The sequence below is a fragment of the Topomyia yanbarensis genome, unplaced genomic scaffold (assembly GCF_030247195.1).
Source record: "Topomyia yanbarensis strain Yona2022 unplaced genomic scaffold, ASM3024719v1 HiC_scaffold_4, whole genome shotgun sequence".
NCBI lineage: Eukaryota > Metazoa > Arthropoda > Insecta > Diptera > Culicidae > Topomyia > Topomyia yanbarensis.
Window position 1 is genome coordinate 1,667,201 of NW_026683602.1, and position 21,105 is coordinate 1,688,305.

The 21,105-nt window shown below is 43.3% G+C and overlaps 1 protein-coding gene and 1 non-coding gene across 4 annotated transcripts; one reads left to right on the top strand and one right to left on the bottom strand.

The window, feature by feature from the left end:
• The first annotated feature begins 217 nt into the window (after positions 1–217).
• Positions 218–19,588, top strand: LOC131695411 (exportin-7-like). Of its 3 annotated transcripts, XR_009306642.1 has the most exons (13): positions 218–733; positions 795–2,578; positions 2,646–2,790; positions 9,779–10,062; positions 10,125–10,315; positions 10,378–10,589; positions 10,652–10,790; positions 10,844–10,921; positions 12,294–12,516; positions 17,645–17,764; positions 17,856–17,949; positions 18,393–18,570; positions 18,753–19,588. XR_009306642.1 is itself a non-coding variant. In XM_058983896.1 (12 exons), the coding sequence occupies exons 1-12, from the start codon at positions 731–733 to the stop codon at positions 18,426–18,428; spliced, it is 3,309 nt and encodes a 1,102-aa protein (XP_058839879.1). In that variant the 5' UTR covers positions 218–730; the 3' UTR covers positions 18,429–19,588. The 3 variants fall into 3 exon arrangements, 2 of the variants coding, with proteins under 2 accessions (XP_058839879.1, XP_058839880.1); XM_058983896.1 differs by having other exon boundaries at positions 18,393–19,588; XM_058983897.1 differs by lacking the exon at positions 18,393–18,570.
• Positions 11,191–11,262, bottom strand: Trnaq-cug (transfer RNA glutamine (anticodon CUG)). The gene has a single exon. It is a non-coding gene; the product is annotated as a tRNA-Gln (tRNA).
• Positions 19,589–21,105: the final 1,517 nt, after the last annotated feature.

The window sequence follows — 21,105 nt, forward strand, 5'->3', positions numbered from 1 at the left end:
ATGAGTGAAAATCATTTTCCTAAATCTATAAAAATATGCTAGATTCTGGGTACGTAATTTTTACGCATTCCACACACACAGATGAAACACTTCAAAAAATGACTACCGCCACCAACGAAGACGCAAACCCGAGCTGGATCCTTTCACACTTGCACCCACCCAAATCTGCGTATCATACGTCAGGTAGGCATAGCTTCAGAATCGCGCATCAAGCAATTTTGACAGCTATCATCGCAGCGCCGAAGAGCCGAAGAAAACAGAAATTATCGTCCGCCGAAGTAAAAGGCACACGGGAGCACAGGTTAAGAGTTCACAGAGAGAAAAAAAGAAGTTTATGCGAATAGTGATGTGCTGCGATACCTAATTATCGGTGATAAATTTGAAGCAAACACTGTGGCTGGCCAGCGAACAATCGAGCTACTAGCTTTCGTTGCGGTTCCGAGTTTTCCCAGCAAGGTGAACGATTTGCCGGTGCATTTTGACGGCTGACACAGAAAAGCACGCAAAAACATCCGACGCGTTTGCCACAGCGATTTTTTTTTCTGGTGCGGAGCCGTGTGTATTTCGGTAATGCTCTGAATACACCGGCTGCTTCCGCGAGGATTCATCCCCATTCGCCTGACCCCGGGAAGATAGCTATTGTCGGTGATTAGGAAAGCTTGCGTTCCCCTCTCGCTTCGTCATTGTTTACAGTAGATTTTAATCTGGTTTCTGCAGGCAACTAGCGGACATGGTAAGTTCAACACAAAATTAATGCCATTCATTGAGCTTATAATTTTTCCCGCATTTTACAGGATGTACAACAATTGGAGCTACTATGTAAGCAATTTTACGAATCCCAGGACGCACAGGCTCGGGCAGAAGCCGAAAAGGCTTTGTACCTGTTCCAGGAGGATCCGGATGCGCTACCCAAATGTCAGCAGCTGCTGGATCGGAGTAATTCCAGCTATTCCCAGTTGCTCGCTGCCACCACGCTGACCAAACTGGTTTCGAAGAACATTCAGGCTTTGAGTTTGCAGCAACGGGTTGACATCCGGAACTACATACTGAACTATTTAGCGACCCACCCGAATCTGCAGTCGTTTGTGATTCAGGCACTGATCGCCCTGCTGGTGAAGATCACAAAGCTCTGCTGGGTGGATCTGTACGAGGATGAGTACATTTTTCGGAACATCCTCCAGGATGTGAAAGAGTTTCTGGGTGGTTCCGTGGAGCATTGTATGATTGGTGTACAGATTTTGTCGCAGCTGACACAGGAAATGAATACTTTGGCGGAAACGGCTTGCAATCTTACCTTTACTAAGCATCGGAAAATTGCCTGCCTGTACAGGGATTCCCAGCTGTACGACATCTTCATTCTGTCCTGCACTTTGCTCAGTCAGGCAAAGGATAATTGTTGCAAAAATACCAGCTACATGGACGAGGCCCAGCATGGACTTTTCACGCATTTGCTCAGTCTGTCGCGAAACTGCCTCAGTTATGATTTTGTCGGAACTTCTGCCGATGAATCCGCTGACGATATGTCCACCGTTCACATCCCCACAAATTGGCGTCCAGCGTTCCTAGAGTCGGATTCGGTGAAGCTGTTCTTCGATCTGTATCATGTCCTACCGGCCCGTCTGTCCAGTTTAGCTCTATCCTGTCTGGTTCAAATCACTTCCATTCGGCGATCCATCTTCAACAACAACGAACGTATCAAATTCCTTGCTAAGTTGGTTAAGGGTGCGTCAGATATACTGAAAACTTCACATGGTCTCAGCGACCCGGAGAATTATCACGAGTTCTGTCGCCTTCTCGCAAGGCTCAAATCAAATTTTCAACTGGGAGAGCTGGTAACCGTTGAAAACTATCCCGAGGCCATTCAACTGATTGCCAAATTCACCGTTCAATCCCTTCAAATGTGGCAATTTGCCCCGAACAGCATTCACTATCTGCTCTCACTGTGGCAACGGCTGATAGCTTCTTTGCCGTACGTAAAATCATCTGAACCGCATTTTCTGGATACCTACACACCGGAGGTGACGAAAGCCTACGTCACCTCAAAGCTGGAATCGGTTCCCGTGATCCTTCGGGAGGGTCTTGAAGATCCGCTGGACGACACGGGAATGGTACAACAGCAGCTGGAACAATTCTCAACAATCGGACGCTGTGAGTACGAGAAAACGTGCGCCTTGTTGATTCAGCTGTTCGATCAGACGGCGGGACGTTATCAGGAAATCCTTTCGACACCGGCCACCACCATCCATCTGGACGTGCAGATCTGCGAGGGGCAGCTGACCTGGCTGGTGTACATTATAGGGGCGGCCATCAGTGGACGCATTTCCTACTCACACGACGATCACGATCTGCTGGACGGGGACATGATAATCCGGGTGCTACAGCTGATGACACTGACCGACTCGCGGCTACCGCAGTGCGGTTGCGAGAAGCTGGAATTTGCGATCATGTGCTTCCTGGAGCAGGTCCGGAAGGTTTACATCAACGAGCACCTGCAGAAGCTGAAGATGTTCAAACGGCTCAGCGAGGTGCTGGGGGTGAACGATGAAACGACACTGCTGACGGTCATCAGTCGGAAGATGTAAGTGGCTGATGGTGATGGTGGGGGATAGTTTGAAGATTAATTTCGTTTTTTTCTGTTTCAACAGCATTACCAATCTCAAGTACTTTGGTCACTCGGAACAGATCATACGGAAGACGTTGACGCTGCTGAACGATTTGACGCTGACTTTCAGTTCGATCCGGCGGCTCATCAAGTTAGACGAGATTCAATTCATGCTAAACAATCACACGGTAAGGGACTTTTGCTATATATTGCTGGTTGATTTTATTCCTTATCTAGGTTGGATACTATATTCATTTAGAGTAATAGGCCTATTTTCGCCCGATTCCTATTATTGCCCTTCCCATTGGTTAGAGCAGTGTATGTCATCTTTGTTCAACGCATTGACTCCAGGGGACTTTTCGTTGCGCTCAAACAGTAGTATCTTACCATTTTCAGGTCACTTTTGTTGTTATGTTGGCTCTTAAGAACGCAGCAAATATATTTATGCCAATTAATAAGCATTCCATCAATTGGCGGTCATCCACCACTGGAACCGAATTTCTATACCTACCTCCTAGTAGCGTTGACAGGGATCGTATGCTGACATGGAAAGGGAACAATCTGTACCCCAGAATCGCATGCTGGAAAATGTCTAGGATTGAAGACGGTAGTTGGTGTAGAGCAGTGGTTTTCAACCTTTTTCGTCCCATGTACCCCTTTCCGAATATTGATCACCATGATGTACCCCGTTCTGAAAATTTCTTACATCATTAACCTGTCGGGAAAAAAATGATTTTCAGTTGGATGAGAACCGTAAATCTGCAATTAGAAACCTGTCCCTAGGCACTCTCAGTAGGCATCTTAATTCCTCACAAATTGAAACAATATATTAAGACAAATGTCCGACGGGAATGTTGTGATAACAAGTTAAAACTTATCCCTCGTAATTCACCCCCTGCAATAGTCTAATTTACCCCTGGGGGTGAATTCACCACCGGTTGAAAACCACTGGTGTACAGTTTCGGAGGTGTTGAAATTGACAAGGAAATGTTTCACAGTTGGCCTAGTTTGGCGTATCATGAATTCAGGATGACGGCGGGCAGGCGTCAGTTGGGGTGGTTGTATGTGAGAGTAATATTCAGTGTGTCCAACGCGTCGGCGGAAAAGAGCTTTCTGCTCGAACTCGATCCATTGTTCCGGTCATCCCTTCATTTTTGAAGGTGACCGAGTTGATCCCTTCAGTGGCTAATGAAGTAAACCAACGTTTTTGATTTGATTGGCATCCTTCAATGGGACTAATTAGGTCAACAATCTTTGGGTCTGTCCCCCTTGCGTGCTGCCAATGAGTCTGGTTCCTCATTCCCGCTGAACGCGCAGCGACTGAGCACTTAGTATATCGTGGTCGACGAAACGCAGATGTTCTCTATTGTCTGTATCGCAAGTCACTCCCATGTTCTATGGTATTCCCTATCTACTTGCAACTGACTTGCGATTATAGGCAGTGTATGTAAGCGTTTTGTGACGTTCCCGTTTCCATGGCGGATATGACCGACAGAGGGTTAGACAAGATGACGGTCGGGTTTCCCTCTAATCTCCTTTCAATCGCAAGACTTATGGCAGCAGCTTCTTCCGTGATGACGAAACAGCTTGGGGGGAAGCGGTATCCCCGACTAGCTCCTTTTTCGTATGTGTCCAGATCTACGCTTCTGCTGGCTGATTATTGTGGAAGATTTTGCGCTGTTGATTAGCGCATTATCGAGATTCAGCGCAGTTCTCCTGTTCCCAGTCAGATGCCGGGCACTGATGGTTCGAATAAGGCGCTTGCTGCTTTCACAGTCTCATTTGACAGTTCGGAAGTGCGATATGAAGATGAAACGGCGGTCCAGCGTGATGCTGAGGATTTTTGGTTTCGGGCATAAAGGGATAGGTGTGTCCCTGAGTCTGACCGGTCTGTTAATGGCTAGGTGATGGGAATAGCAACAGTGTGATACTGAGCATTTGGCTGCGGCTATATTGAATCCCACTGCTTCAACCCATCTTCTGATGGCGTTTACTGCGGCTTGGAGCTTTATCCTCACTGAAGTGGTCGATTCCTCCCACCACAACGATTATGATGCCGTCGGCATAGACGAAAACATAAACTCCACCTGGCAAGGATGCAAAGAGGGAGTTTATGCAGAGGAAGAATAATGTGACGGCGAGGACGGATCCCTGGGGAATGCAGTTTTCTTCCACTTGGAAGACACGATTGTTGAGGTAGTCCTTGCTGTAGTACCCAAGGCTTCCGGTGACTCCCTAGCTATCCAGTTGCCGGAGAATGCCCTCGCGATAGACAGTTTTGTAAGCCTTGACGATGTCCAGTATAGATAGCTATGTCGGCATGCAGATCTTCCGCCAGGGTCTGCCTAACGATTTCTCCAAAGGCTCCAAGATGGATTCCGGTTATTCAGCCACCCCCCTTAGGGAAAGGCGAACTGGCGCTGGTCAAAATGGGAGTTTTCTTCGTGGTAGATAATAAGCCGTTTGTTGACCATCAGCTCCATAGTTTTTCCTACGCGTGGGAACAAGCTAATCGACCAAAAGGCATTCCCCGTGCAGTTAGTGTCACCCTTCCTTGGGGATTGCAAGAGCCGTTTTCCAAGAAGATGAAATGGGTTGGCCATTCCAGATGTGGTTCAAACAGTCCAACAGCATTATTCTAGCATCTGGTGGAGCATGCTGTTGTTCATGACCTTTTGAACCGTGTTTCTCTGGAAATCTATTCGGATATTCGGCTGCCTGAGAGCAAATCCATGGCGTACCATAGTTTTCAGTACCTAGAGAAGCGTATGGCAAACGACAGAAATCTTGCGGAAATACTGAATATGAAAATCAGAAGCTATGTGGAGCAAGGATATAACCGCAAACTGTCATCTGAAGAACTGGTCACGGATCATCGAAGAATTTGCTATTTACCAATCTACCCAGTGACAAATCCAAACAAGCCTGGGAAAGTTGTATGGCACGCAGCAGCAGGTTCTTATCGCATACCCCTGAGTTTCGCGCTACTCAAAGGATCTGATCAACTAGCCCGCGTTTCTACTATTCGCGCACGGTTCGTGAAAAATATAATTACACAGCGGTTCGTCAATACGCTTCCTGACGCGGTAGACGTAATCGAAAAATGAAGCAGGAGTTCGAGGGCACCGAAACAGGGTGGAAGTCTACCGCATATGGGTGGAAGCTGGGAAAGGTAGATACAATCCAGAAAAAGGAACCTTAATGCTATCCCACGCTCGTCTGAATAGGACCCTTTATTCTCTCCAGTCTTCGCGGTCGTCCCATTTCTCGGGGATTCCTTTTATCTTCTGAAGGTGTCCTTGTGAGGACTACCAGTGGTTGATGAAGTTGTTGTTGAGGGCTTGGGTAAAATCCTCCTGGCTCTACGTCCCTGAACTGTCAGATTGTGGACGCCTACGTTTCCTCGTACGTTGCAGGGCCCAAAGATCCAACATAGGATGGTGAATGGATCGGTGTCGATTTCAACGGTTTGGACGAATGGGTGTCGAGAAGTCGAGAGGAAGTCGGTTAAGATAACGGTCACTGTGTTTTCTGGTTTTTGGGATATGACTAGGGCAATGACATCGGCATAGGCGGAATCAACTCAACGAGTTAGTTGTATGCGGAACGTGCGATTGCGAAGGTTGCTCCATCCCGGATGCTCTGAGATAATGTTGTGTTGACTTGGAGGAGGAGGCGTGCGAGCGGTGGTAGTTCGGATCTGGCGAATTTCTGATACATTGCTTCGACCATTTTATTGGTCACGGACTCGTCGTTTCTGGATATTCTTTCTAAGATCGATATTCCTCGTCGGCGATGTTCCAGCGGAAGTGTTCTAGGCCGGTTTCAACGGAAGTGTGCAGAGTACCATTAGTAGGCCATCCGAATGGATCCGTTGTGTAAGGCTGCCAGGATGTTATTCATTCCGTCGCGGTTACGTCCGGTGATGTCTATCCCGTAGTAGATCCCGCTGTGGATTGTAGCTTTGCTAATGGTTAGTGCTAGATTTTGATTGCACTTGGGGTGTCTGACGCATATGGTGCCTACAAATCTTTTACAGGTTGCGCATTCGTTCTTAATCTACCAGAAGTGGGGGACAAAGGTTACATTGCGGTCCCTTGTGATTCCGAAAATGTTCCTTACAGTACGAGATCAATGAGTTGCTGATGTGGATCGGGCGGTCGGTGTTGCAAAAGTGGGAATAAAAGCTTTTCTGGTTTGAAATCCGGAAACCCCTCCGATGTATCCCATCGGGAAACGGAGCCTAATGCTGTTTTGCAATTTAATTTTTGTTCGGCCTTTGATCTTTCCGGTGACTGCCAGTAGGATGACATTGGCGTATAGAAATATGTAGATTCCAGCTGGTAGGCATTCGAAGGTGGCGGCCAGGGCGGATCTCTGGGGTACTCCGTTCTCCTCGGTGAAGAGGTCAGATTAGCTTCTTCCTATTCTGACTCGTAATTTACGGTTTCGAAGAGATCGTTTTAGGTAGTTATGGAAGTTGACCCGTATGCCCCTGCAGTCGAGTTGTTGGATGACCCCTTCCCGCCACACTGTATTGTAGGCCTTAGCGATGTCCAAAACGGTGATGCGAACGTGAAGGCCTTCGTTTGCTGCTTGGCCTTGGATCTCCCCGAGGGACGCATAGTAGGACCCGGTGTTTTCTTCCGTTCCGGGATGCGTGTTACCTATTGTCTAGTAGTTGCTGCTCTTGAAAAATTGTGGTTAGGCGACTATTTGCCATTCGCTCAAGTGTTTTGGCCATACATGAGGAGAAGGTTGATTGGTCTGAAGTCCTGGGGTGTGCAGGTCCCTTGAGTCCTTTTGGGGATTACTGCCAGCAGTCTGGGAGCTGTGCGCTCTTCCATATTCGATTGTAGCTTCCTTAGTACTGGGTAGTCGATATTGTCGAGTCCAGTCGCTTTTCCCCGCCGGCGGGAAAGGGTGTCAATAAGTTTGGGCCCGAAAAAAGGTTGATTCCCCTCCGGTTTAGGATCGGAATTGCTTCAAGAATTGGCTTTTTGCTCAGAAAGTCGGGAGGCAGTGATGTGGTTGCAGAAAGTGTGGCGATGTGGCGTCCCGATTCGTTTACAATTTCTTGGGGGATTGTGATTGCGATGTTGTCAATTTGGATGGAAAATCCGTTGTTTTGTCGTTTCTCTTCTTCGCCAGATCTTCTTTGTGGGAGAGTCGGGGTTGATTTTATCCAGGAGCTCCAACTTGCTGCCTTGGAGTCGAATATGATATCAGCTAAATCGTCCGGTCAAGCTTCTGCAGAAGGGATTCTTCGAAATGTACCCAGTCGGGCTCCTGGTAGATCCACTGGCGCCGCCGGATGTTGCGATGGAGGTTGATTTGTGTGTAATCAGAAGGGTTTGGTGGTCGCTGTTTCAGATATATGGGCGTACTGCCCAGAGGCAGTCAGAAACGAGGGTGATTGAGCATATTGATACTCCGTCATTGTGAACCGTCAATGTGACCCTAGGCAGCGTGGTGGGTGTTCGGGTCTCCCATTGTCAGGTATGGAGGCGGGATTTGATGTATCAGTTCTTCGAGTTTTTTTGCCGAACTCTCACATCTTTCGGTATGTAGATGGATACCAGGAAGCAGGAAGTGGGTATACGTAGTCTTGGGGCAATGACCAGCAGCTCTGTATCAAGTTGAATATGTTCCCCATGGATGTCAGCTCGGATGGCCAATCATTCGGTCCATAATTCCCATAAGTATCGATTTTCTAGCCAGGTGAAGGTGTCGGTGGTTTTCGGGATGTGTCTTTCTCAAATTGTTAGAGTAATGGGATTGTGGCAGCCGATGATAGCCTGAAGGTCTCCGAGATTCTGTCCTAGTCCGTTAGTATTCCACTGGAGCGACTTCGGTCAGTGCCGGGGGCAGTGGATGGGCTGATGGATATATAGGAATCGGTGCAGGAGCAATTGTCGATGTTGAGTTGTTACTCGGTTTGGTGCTCGATGGAGAGGGTGGATAGCCCTTCAGGTTATCATGAAGGGTATTGCAAGAGGTCCTGGCGGGTTGTAGGTGTTCCCGTTTTCTGCTGAGCTGTTCAAGGGATTGTGTTTAGTGTTGGTGAATCTAGGGGGGTTCCATCTTGCAGGGGACGTCACTCGTATATCAGCTGTTGGTTCGTTGTCTGCAATAAAGTTCACCCCTAACAGTACTGCTTTTTATTTTAGGTTTTGTTGTTTGTCTTTTTCCGTTGTTATGGTAGTTGTTGACGAATTGTTCTTTAAGTGGCGGTATGGGGTATGGGAAGTTTAGTTGATGGCTTCTGTGTGTTGCGTTGAGGATGGGGTTTGGTAACGTTTACCAGAGCGTGAGGCCAGCCAGGTATCGACGACTCGTTACAGTACTGGAAAGGGGTTTGAACTGTTCTTGTAGGGTGGTATTGTAGTGTGAACTTACTCGATGGGTAGGGTGAGGGTTCTTGCAACTATTTTTAGGTATTGACCTAATGAATTACATTCTCTTAAAGAATGCGCAAACGTTCAAAGGCTCATGGAGTAGGCTAAAAGCAACGTTTCACGACAGTAGATATATCCGTGTACTCGGTCTGCTGCGGTAGTTGACTGCATTGAAGTGTGCTTCGGTGGACGATGACGACAATAACAACAGCCATGAATTCAGAATGTTCATACGCTTTGCACTTCGGCATCTGCTATGGCGAAACAGATTCCAACTGCCGAACTACAAAAACTACAACACACCTCGATACTATTATTCTATTCGTCTTGAACTTTCTGGCTACCAGAGTAGATCGCTCTACAATTCTCTACGACCGCCTCAGCGCTATTACCGAACTGCGGCGATTTTTAAACAGTGTTGCCACCGCCGTTGACATCCACTTGACGAGAAGTACAATTAAAACTAAGTCTTTGTCTAACCTCGAATACAGCTAAATAAACAAATCATGCCCAATTTTAACTCCATAAAACGCTTAGATCTCGTACGAAGTGCACTATGTACATATCGCTTATTAAACCGGTTATACGTGGAACTTTTGCGATGGTTCCTACCGATCCGTTCCAGGTACTGAAACAAGTGAAAAAACTGTCTTCAACGGGACCACTGATTTACCATCGTTCGTTTCAGTTCCTGCCATTTATAATCCGGAGCCACGGCCTAGCTAACTATAGACTCCCTAATGTGCCTTTTTTCTTCTTCCTCTCTCTCTCCAAACAGCGCGATCATTTTTCCTTCCTTGGAACCGGTGCGGTCAGTGCGTCTCGCTGCCGCAGCATGTTCTACACCTGTCTGGGCCGGTTGCTGATGGTGGATCTGTCGGAGGATGTGGAACGCTTCAACGCCTTCATGATGCCCCTGACCAACACGATCGAGAACATGATCATGATGAGCTTTCCTAGTGAGGAAGCTCGCAAGGAACTGATCGGACTGTCGCGGGATCTTCGTGGGCTAACGCATGCCTTTAACTCGAAGAACCCGTACATGATGTTGTTCGATTGGATGTAAGTAGCGCTAGGATTTGATGATGTTGAATTTAGATTAATCTTTGTTCATTTGTAACTAGATATCCGGACTATTCGCCGATTCTGATTCGAGCCGTAGAGCTGTGGGCACATGATCCGGCTGTGACTACGCCAGTACTGAAATTGTTTGCCGAACTGGTCTACAATCGCTCCCAGCGGCTACAGTTTGATGTTTCCAGTCCGAACGGGATTCTACTGTTCAGGGAAACTTCCAAGCTAATATGCTGCTATGGTAAGTGCCGCGGTTGTGTCGATTTGGTTCATTAAATATTTAGCAAATCGATTACTCGACAGGTGAACGGATTCTTTCCCTGGATGTCCCCAAGGAGCAAATTTATCCGATGAAGCTGAAGGGTTACGCGGTGTGCTTCCAGATGTTGAAGGCGATTCTCAGCGGGAATTACGTGAACTTCGGTGTGTTCAAGCTGTACGGTGACGATGCGTTGGACAATGTGCTGAACATGACGGCGAAGCTGATTCTTTCGATTTCACACGATGACATTTTGGTAAGTTTATAATGTATTATTTTGAAATGAGGGTCATAACAAAAGACGATTTTCTGCTTCAGGTTTATCCTAAACTATCTCAAGCGTACTACATCCTGATCGAATGTCTCGCTCAGGACCACATCACTTACCTGTCTACGCTTGAGCCGCCCGTATTTCTCTACATCCTAGAGAGCATATCCAAGGGATTGAACGCTTTGGGTAAGTTTGTTGGGTAAAATTGGTAGAAATTGATTTACTATCTCTTCTTTTAGATGTACTAGTAGGTTCCGGCTGTTGTTCGACGCTGGACTATATTGTGACGTACATTTTCAAGCAGCTACAGTTGAAGGGTAAGTACCGTACTCTTTAATACCTACTGTTATCAATCAGTTTTGTTCGAGAAAACCATATCGGACTAGGGATTATTGGGAAGCTTTTGTGAATGTGAATAGATGCACAAAATAGCACAATAACTAGGTTATAGACACTAAAAATATAGGACTAAAATAGGGCCATTACCCTAGTTAGCTTCTATAATCGAACGTCCTACGATTTATTTCACAGAAAAAAAAATTATAAAAGTTACTATTCATGAGCGGCGAGAAAAAAAAATTCACATAGGTTCCACCGAGATTTGAACTCGGATCGTTGGATTCAGAGTCCAAAGTGCTAACCATTACACCATGGAACCAATTTGGTTACCGCCTGCTTGGATGCCAACAAAAGCCGCATCACTCAACACATCATCATCGCATGCGGTGGTGGATTTCTCCTTCATGCACGATTCTGCTTTGTGCCATCGTTCGATTATAAACGTTCTAAACATACCGCCGTTGGATTCTATTTATAGACCTCAGCAGGGGTGTAGTTGATGTTTTTTTATTGTCCTTGCATGCGCTCGGAAGCAGAGTTATAAAAGAAATCGAAACTCCTTTACTGATGAAAGTGAAATGAGCTTAGTGTTATTGGTTCACAAAGTAAATAAAAAATCCATGTTGTACAGTTTTCGATTTTTTTTTTACTTTTTTTAACGTAAGTTTGGATTTTATTTATTTTCTCTCGATTGGAAACATCAATCTTGCTCACTTTTTAAACAGTTAAAAGAGTTGTTCATCCAATTAAAATTGTGTATAAGGGAAAAAAAGGTCAATTGCACAAATTCTAAACAATTTTTATAAACAAATTGAAATAACGGTGACTTCGCTAAAAAAAACGAACTTTAACCTATATAGTCCTACGATTCCACATATTGTTTGGATGATACCCTGAACAGGTCGTTAGGCTCTTGAATCATAAGATGTTTATTAGGGTTCTCGATCGATTTTCAATGTTGTTCCCGCCTAATATTATATATTTCATAATAAATCATATGCAAAAATAAAAGTGTGAAAACTTGCAACAGAACCCAGAGTTATACGAGTGTTTCTGTTGATGCGCAACGAGCGTCCAATATTTTTTACAGGAAAAGCTCGACTGACGAAAAATTGTTTGCACACTTGGGGGATTCTGGCTCTCTGCCAGCCATCCTCAGTAGAACGAAATATACATTTAATTATCATTTCAATTGAATATCGAAAAATTATATTCATTTTACTATATTATACCTTGATTCCTACATGAAAATTGAAGTATCACGCATGCGAATACAATCGATTTCCATTCAATGAATATGCATATTTCAACTGAGTTTTAATTTGTTTTCCTCCCTTTTCCCACCGACAGAGAAACACATACTGCTGGTGACAACATTCCCGAACAAAAAGCTACGGCAGAGTGTACTGCCCGAAAACAACGTGTTCCTTAAGGTGATGGAGCTGCATCCGGAGATACTGCAGAATCTGCTGTCGACACTGCTGAACATTGTCATGTACGACGACTGCAAGAACCAGTGGTCAATGTCGCGTCCGCTGTTGGTGCTGATACTGCTGTACGAGGATTACTTCAGGTGAGTTAAGTGAAGGATAAGTCGGGTAGGGGGGGGGGGGGGTCTTTATCAGTTTAAGGTAAAAGGTATTTTCAGTGAATAAAAGAATCGTGAAATTTTTTTGGCGATACAGAGAGTGCAACATTTGAACATTTTGCCTAATTTTCATTGCAATTCAGGAGGCACCTCGAAATAAATGCAGTGTGCACCGTAAATCAACATCTCCTGGACCAATCATTTTGAAACTTTACACACTTTTTCGCATCATTGTCCACGAAACTACCGAGGCTTATTTAAAAAATATTATTTTTACTATAACATATTACAATGGTTCTATCACATCCGCCCGAATGACGTTCGCTCGAAAACCATTTACCAGAATGGACCATTTACCCGAATGCCATAAACCCGAAAGGACCACTCGCCCGAATGTCATTAACCCGAATACCACATTCACTGAAGCGTAATATAAAATCGGTAATTGTCTAGTTTAGAGACTTTGGTGATAGAGGTCCGATTTTAATGCGTTTTTTTGGCCAAACGTTTGTATTTTAACCCAAATAAACCAAATCCGGGAGCGGAAATGTGAAATTTTTAACCAAAGTTTGATAAACTGAACAATAACAAGTGAGCTTATGCAGCGGAGCTAGTGGGATGCGGCTTGGCCGCATATCCGAGACCAAGGATCCGAAGAGGCGTAAAGCAGCTGAGGTTCCGTTGGACGAGACGTTGATCCACCCGCCGCCGGAGTTATAAACTCTAAGTGATCCTCTCGTTTGCCCGATTTACTCAAACATAGGGGCTATAGCTAGTTTAAAGCCGACTGAACGGCAGCGAAGTCGGACAGTGCACCAGAAAGCGATGTGGTGTAGCCACATTAGTCAACCGAACACTGACCAATGTGGCTAAGCCTTTAGGTGTACTCTTTTCCCACAATCAGGGGTTGATTGATTCTTTCAAACATGAACAAATCCTTGGATCTGCATGCCTAATAAGTTTGCATGGAAACTGTTGATCCACTCGTCTGCCCGGTTTACTTTAACATAAGGGTTGATCCCTTCTTTCAAAACAAGAGCAATTTCTTGAATCTATATACCAAATAGATTTCTACTTAATATTGGATTTCGAGACAGCTATTATAAATGTTTCTAGAAGAGTTTTTCCGGTGTTGCCCTTCGCGGATGATTCTTCCATCTAAACTAAAGTTTTTTTTTCAGAAAACTGAAACGACTTGGTCATCAGACAAAATTTACGGAAGCTCACCGAATACAACTCATTTTCAAACAAGTTGTTGCCTTGGCTTTCTTACCCCATCAAGGTATTCCAATGGCACTCGAAGATTTGAGGAAAAGTTGTTCAAACGTTCTCGACGATTTTTTGGATCGATTCGTGGTCAGTTTTCGAAAATGTATCGAAAAAGATTCCTAAGACAACCAATAATGTGGAAGGCTGGCACAATAAATGGAACGGTGTGTTAAACCGTGGAAATCCTACATTCTATGGTGTGATGAAGCAGTTGCAGCTTGAAGAGAAAAACCCTAGTACGGATGTTTTACGTACACTACAAGCGGTACCAACAGCTAAAAAGTCTAAAAAGAACTCACGAAACGACCTAAAACTGGAAACCCTAGCTAAATCATACAAACCAGATGATTTAATTAACTATTTGACTGGTATAGTGTTAATTTGTTCATAGCATTAAATGTTCTAAAATTTGCATTTCAGCTTAATAAATTAATTTTTTTCGATCGACATTTCGATGTTTTTCGGCTATATGGAATTCGGGCGAATGGCAATGGCAATGGAAAGATTTGGTTCTTAGTGTTTGGGATTCTCCTCATCAATAACTAACACCAACTTACTAGTTAGATAAGTCCAAACCAGCACCAAATTGGCGCTAGTTAGATACTAGTGCGCGCAGAAGCTCACGCTTGCTGGTTAGGAATATTGACTAATCCATGCGCAGACATCACTCGGTATTAGCCAATCGTTTAAGCGTTTACACAAGATGTTAGCTATTGACGAGGAGAATCCAATCCAATACCAATCCGATAGATAAAAATGTGTTAAAAATTTTAAGAAGCCTTTCAAATGATTCTTTTAGGCTGTCTGCAGTTGGTCGACCACATAACGTGTATTGGAGTTATTTCTTTGAGCCATCCAGTTCCCGATTTTCCTTATGTACTCCATCAGTCTATGCGTATATTATACCGTTTAGATCCTCTGACTTGAGCCATTTAGCTCCGAACATCTAATCGGATAGTCCCCGGTAATGAACTTCTCTGGTGATAAATTTAGTCTACTCCGACTGAGAGTTCGCCAGCGGCGGAATTTCGCCCGATACTGAATCTCGTTTCTGTGATCCATTTTGCTGCCCGTGTTGTCGCCATCCACTCGGATAGTTCCCAGCAGTGGACGTATCTGGCCAACCAGTAGGTGCCGAGGGCTGTTCGGCGACTCCGGATGGAGCGTAGCTTTTGGTTCGCTAGCCCGAAAATTCGTCGAGAGCGCTTCTACGCGACTTACTCGTTTGATCATCCCGCCATTTTCGCTGCAGAGCCAATATAATTTGTACAATGGTACTGTTAACGGCGTTCTGTGGACGATGTTATATGGGTTTGTGACTCCGCTCTACAACGTCTGCTCACACCAGGCAGAGAGGAGGCTCTGCTCATACTGGACAGCAACCATGTCCTGACAGAACTCGTGTCAGATGGAAGTTGGCTTCTCCGTGCTTATTGTTCATTCACGTGGACATGTGTCCATCTTCCATTCGCTGCGTTGTCCCATTCCTCCTGCCCTCTGTTTTCTTCACCTGCTTCTAAGGCACCTTACACGTAAATCCGCGATCGTCACATTCCACAAGTATGCTGGGCGGCTATTTGGGCCCTTCTTCGTGCTGCCGTAAACTCTCCCGAACTCAGGCTCGAAAGGTTTTCCTCAAATCTAAGTTCTTCGACGATAAAAAACTTGTCAAAGATCACTATTTTCCACCTCCGCCCATTTATTTGTCTCCTACGTGATTCAAAATGTGTCCTGTTCCCAAAGCGGCACTGAATCGATTGATGGTCACTGTAAGTATACTCCTAGAACATTTTACAGTTCATATTTCCTACCAAAAAAAAATCCTGCAAAAAATGACAAATGACTCCCGACTCTCCGTTTGCGAGATCTATGGTTAGCTTTGCTAGAATTTTCTTGATCACTGATGGCCTTTGATTTCCTTTGAATACTGTGTCCACCATCGACACTGCCGAAAGTCCCGAGTTCTGGAAATATTTCAGAATTAATGTTGCATCGATTCCTCGGAAAAGACTGATTCAATTTTCTCAAATGGAAGGATTAATATCCCTACAGACTGCGGGTGAAATTCATACGGATCGGATCTGTAGCAGCACAAATACAGGGTACGGTAATGTTTTTATTTCCAATTCAATCCATTTTACTTACAAATAGTCTAATTTTCATAATTTATCGACCAAATTCAATATGTCCGCCTTTGAGTACAATGACTTGCTTCAGACTACCTAAAACGCATTGTATGCTGCCCGCAGATGTTCTTCTGGAATTTCATCCCATTCAACCTCAAGAATTTTTTGAGAGCTTCTACGCTGTCATGTTTTTTGGAACAGATCCTGGTTTTCAACATACTCCATACAGAATAATCCCTCGGGTTAAGATTTGATGAATTTTCTGGCCATTTCGTACTGCAAATTAAGTGCGTCTTAATCCACAGTTGAGAGCGTTTTGCCTTATGCTCCGGTGCTGAATCCTGTTGGTGTTGAAACGAAGTAAGCACGGGCCCATGGTTCCTCTACACCTTCCAAGACCAATTCGAGGTAGGTATGTGGGTTCGTGATTTTTACTCCGCCAGGAACAAAAACCAATGGAGCTCGACTGATGTGGGTGATTCTTGCCCAAATCATCACTCAAGCAGGTTTTTGTCGCCATTAAAACAGCCGAATTGTTTAGTGATTCTTCCATCAACCATGTCCTATCGTTTAACTTATTTATGAACTGATGGGCAGTGAAGGTTAGCATCGCTTTGCTCTTTTTGCTCTCTCCAGTTTTTGCTTTGCTGTTTCTGTACTTTTTGGATCTTGTATAGCTATATATTGAGCTTGTTTTTTCAATATTCGTCGGACACTTCATTCGGATGTTTTAAGAACTTTCGTCACTTTATTTGCACTGCTGCGAGGGTTGCTTTGAAAACGCTTTTTTAATTTTCGAAGACTAGCCGAGGAGCTTGACGTCCACCACCATATCGTTTCTTGGTAGAACCGGTCTCGTGGTATCTTTTAATGGCGCGTTGCACTTTTTTAAATGAGCCAGCTCCCGAATGATCGCCGTGTTTGATTTTCCTGCTGTGATCAAAGCAATCACAGCGCAACGTTTTCCTTCTAGATCCATTTTCCAATCTCTTTAAATGATTTTAGAAAACAAAACACACATGAATCTACCACTAATAATTATAATCGAAGTAAACAAAACGACGAGGGGTGGCCCGATTGTCTTTTATGTATGCCATTGTAATAGTGACCGAAAATTTGTAGCAATTCAATTGCGGGACGATGTACGATCTAGATCACTCTAAGAATGTATAACAAATTTGCATCAAATTGAAAAAAATGCATTTAATTTCCATTTTTGCATTAGTTTTGCACTGCCTCGCAGAAAAGTTTGTTTAACGAACGTCCTACGCTGATCCACTTTGTTCGACGTTTTGTTAAATGTAGGGCTAGTTTTTCTGTAGGGTTTTGACGTCTTACACGCAACGCAAACAACATTGCACGCAACGCAAAAACATTGCACGCAACGCAAAATACATTATGAATTTCTATTTTGATGGAAATAAATGCATTTAATTTCGCTGATTTTTAAAAATGCATCATAAGTGATCTGCCCCTAGATCTAAATACTACGGTCCCAGTTGGAATCAAAGTCAAAAGTTTTTCAGATGCCTTATATCCGGTTAGATTTCGGTAGCACGCTTCGATTCCCGTCATGTGATGTGATGTATTCGATGGGTTGGATTTATTGAAAGCGGTTTTAACCTAATCAATGTTTAGGTGCTTTTGTTTCGATCAATGAATATGCAACAAAACACAATCTTTTACTACGCATCTGTTTCATTTGGTCTTATCTGCAGGCAACTCCGGGAAAGCATCCTGCACTCGCAATCAATCGAAAAGCAACAGTCGATGGCCTGCCTGTTTGACGCACTGATGGATGGCATTGAGCGAAATCTGCACGTCAGGAATCGTGATCGGTAATAAGCTGCTCCTCTCCCTCAACAATCAATTTTTATGGTATCATCACTACTTTTCGTTCTTCGTTTTTTTTCTTCTCTCTTTTTTCAGATTCACGCAAAACCTGTCGGCGTTCCGTCGCGATCTAAACGATTCCCTCAAGTCCGCCAACAGTTTGGTCAACAACTCGTCAGTGAACGAAATGGTAGTTTCCTAGTAACATTAACACTATAATCACCTACCCCTCTCCCCGCCTCTTTCCCGTTCTCGTTTTATCAGTAGGTACATGTAAGCGAACGTGTAGGGCCTTAGCCAAGAAGTACCGTTTTAGTCAGGGTGAATGTGTGTGCGTTACGAACGGTATGCGTTGGTGACTGATCGGAATGGGTGCGGGACTAACGATGTTGTAAATGTATTCGTGTAAAAATAACAGGAACTATATTAAGACGCTAGTGATTGACACATTTTAATTTCACATTCATCATAGTTGAACTGTGTCGTGATTTTTTTTTTTTCATATTTTTTCGTATGTTCATGATTCTAAACATATCCGATATATGTTCGGAAAAATTAAACGGCTGTAAATAGAAATTTCCAAACTCGCTCCTACTAATTTTGACTTATTTGTTCATTTTTTTCCTTCGACAGACCGTAGTTTACTTCTGTACTGATCCATTCGATTGATTAGCTGACGATCCGAACTCATGTTAAAAAAAATTTATCACTCGGTGAAAAGCAAATTTGTAAAACACCAACACACAATACATAATGTAACTAACAATCGTGTTAGTGAGGCAACCGGCTGCTCTCACCAACACACTCGCAGGTTTGGGCTTTAGTTGATCTTCAAATTTTTGAGTAGTAGAAAACAGTAGGCTTTATAAAGACATACTCGTTCCTTTTATTCGTTTTTTTTCGCATTCATCGATTCACTCATCTTGTTAAAAATGCAACTTCACGCAAATCACACAATTCCTACTGTTTTCCTTTCTTTTTTCTCCCCCACAGCTTGACTAAATCGTGGTTGTTCTTGAAGGAAAAAAGAAACCCCGTAATTCACCACTCTAAACGTGATTGGTTTTGTTTTTCCTCTAACTTGTACCCATTGGTTCGAGCCAAAATTTTACTTTCAACTATTTATTGTGAATCAACCAAACCAATGAGATGAATGAATGGTGTGCAGCCGAAAGCACTGGAATTTGCTAGCAACCTTCTCTCTCTCTCTCTGATTGTTTCTGTTTAGAGATGGTCCGTGCGCATATATTTATATAGTTCCATAACCAATGTGTGAAAGAGTCAGCCAGAGGTTTTCTACTTTCGGTTGGATGAGAATAAGGCAGTTGTTGTTATAAACAAAGAGAAAATAAATTTGAATTGCTACTGCAAATGAAAAAAAAATAAATAAATAAAATGCATTATAATGAAAAATCAGCAAACGAGTCCGTGAATTCTAGCATGTAAGTTATTTGATGTAATCACTGATAGGAGATATACAAAGGGAGAAAGAGAAAAGGAAAATCGTTACTCTCTGCTTTTAGAAGAAAATTTATAATAAAAAAAAAAGTTTGAATTTAGGTACAATAAGAGTGTCTGTTTCTCAAAGAACCATTTTGCGGACATTAGTTGATATACAGACACACACATAAGGTATTAAATAGGAAAGCAGTAAAACAGGAATAGAAGTGTGAAAACTAAAGGGATTACTTGATTTTTAGTGCGAAACTGTTGTGGCTTCGAGCATAAACAGTAAAACAAAACAAAAAAAAGTTAATGCAGAAAAAAATGGAGCAAAACTGCACAACCGTGTGGGGAAATAAAAAAGGTTCGATATTAGATTTTTTGTATGCGAATCTGTTTCATTGATGTTCCGAAGTAATCCTTCATGACAGCATTGATTGCAACTGTTGAACCGGATTCAGGTCTAGGAGGGTATTTACCATGGGTGGGTCCGGCTTTACTATGAGCACAGAGAACAGACGTCCATCTTCAGCATTCAACTTGTGTAAACATCTCTAACGGTTTCGAAGGTAGTTGGGATATCCAAACCAGGTGCGCTACTGTCGTCTTTTTTTGTGGCTGAGTTGGACTGAATTGACAGCGGTTATTCCTCTACCCAGTCAAACTAATCCGGAACCGGTTCGGACTTCCAGTATGAATTCCAGCTCAAATGCATGAACCCATAGAATCGGAATCGGTTGGTTTCTTTGAGCAAGATTCCATACTGAATCCATTCAGGATTTCGAACCGGTTCCGGAATGGATTTGACGAATAGTTGGGATAAATTGGTTTGGCAGGGCTAGTGTTCATCGTATAATAATTCAAGTGTTTACACACTTTTTTTAAAATAGTTTTGTTCGATCATGGATGTCTGTTCTCTGTGCTATGAGGTAGTCGCTCTTTCGCACAATCAGTTGCGTTGAAAGCTTTCCAGGTTCGCCGTTGTACAATACTAGTATGTGTTTGTTAGGCTAAATTCTTTAATCTAAGTCATTTCAACTAACTATTTTCGCTTACATTCATATCTGCGTACGAATCCATTCGTGTGCGAAGTAGTGCCACATTTACTTTTTAAAGCTAGAATTTGCTATGAGGTTTGTGAGCTCGTAAAACGACAAGGATAAGACAGTTTGTATTAAATTGAATTTGCAACCGAGATACAGCGAACCTATCGCTGAAAGTATCCCGACTGACGCCTCCAGTCACATTCTAATGAAAGATATTTCTCAGATGTGTAAGTGGTCATTAGTGCAGAGTAGAAGATAATACCACTGAGAACTGACATACAAGTAAAGTTTTCAACTTGTGTAAGAAATTAACCCTTAAATGCATACTGTTGCCATTTGACAACATACCAAATTTTGTGATATAAAGCCTGAACGAGAGGTATATGTCGTATCCAAGCCAAAAAATCGATCGGCCAGCAATCGCTATACGGGACTTGTATGCAAACTTGGATACAATGGTGACTCACGCATACGAACCTGCATGCAATGGTAATTTTCAACGTATTTTCATTTAAATGTTTACACAGGTTTTTCGGGAAAGTTTGTTCTAGTTTATATGTCTGTTCTCTGTGATAACTAATTGAACGATAAAAAGTATTACAATTATATATTTAAATCCAATTTAAATGTATCGCTTCCACCGGTAATAGACAACCCAAGGAATGTAATTGTTGCATCAAACCAAACAAATGCAGAGAAACTTGGCAGTGGAGCAAATATATTAACATGGTTCAAAATATGTAGGGGTCGAAATTAGGTTGGTTACCCTACAACATAATAACATCATAAATCTCTATAATTGATTTCAGAATATGTATAGAAAAAAGTCGATCTCTGCATAGTTACATCCCTTAAGC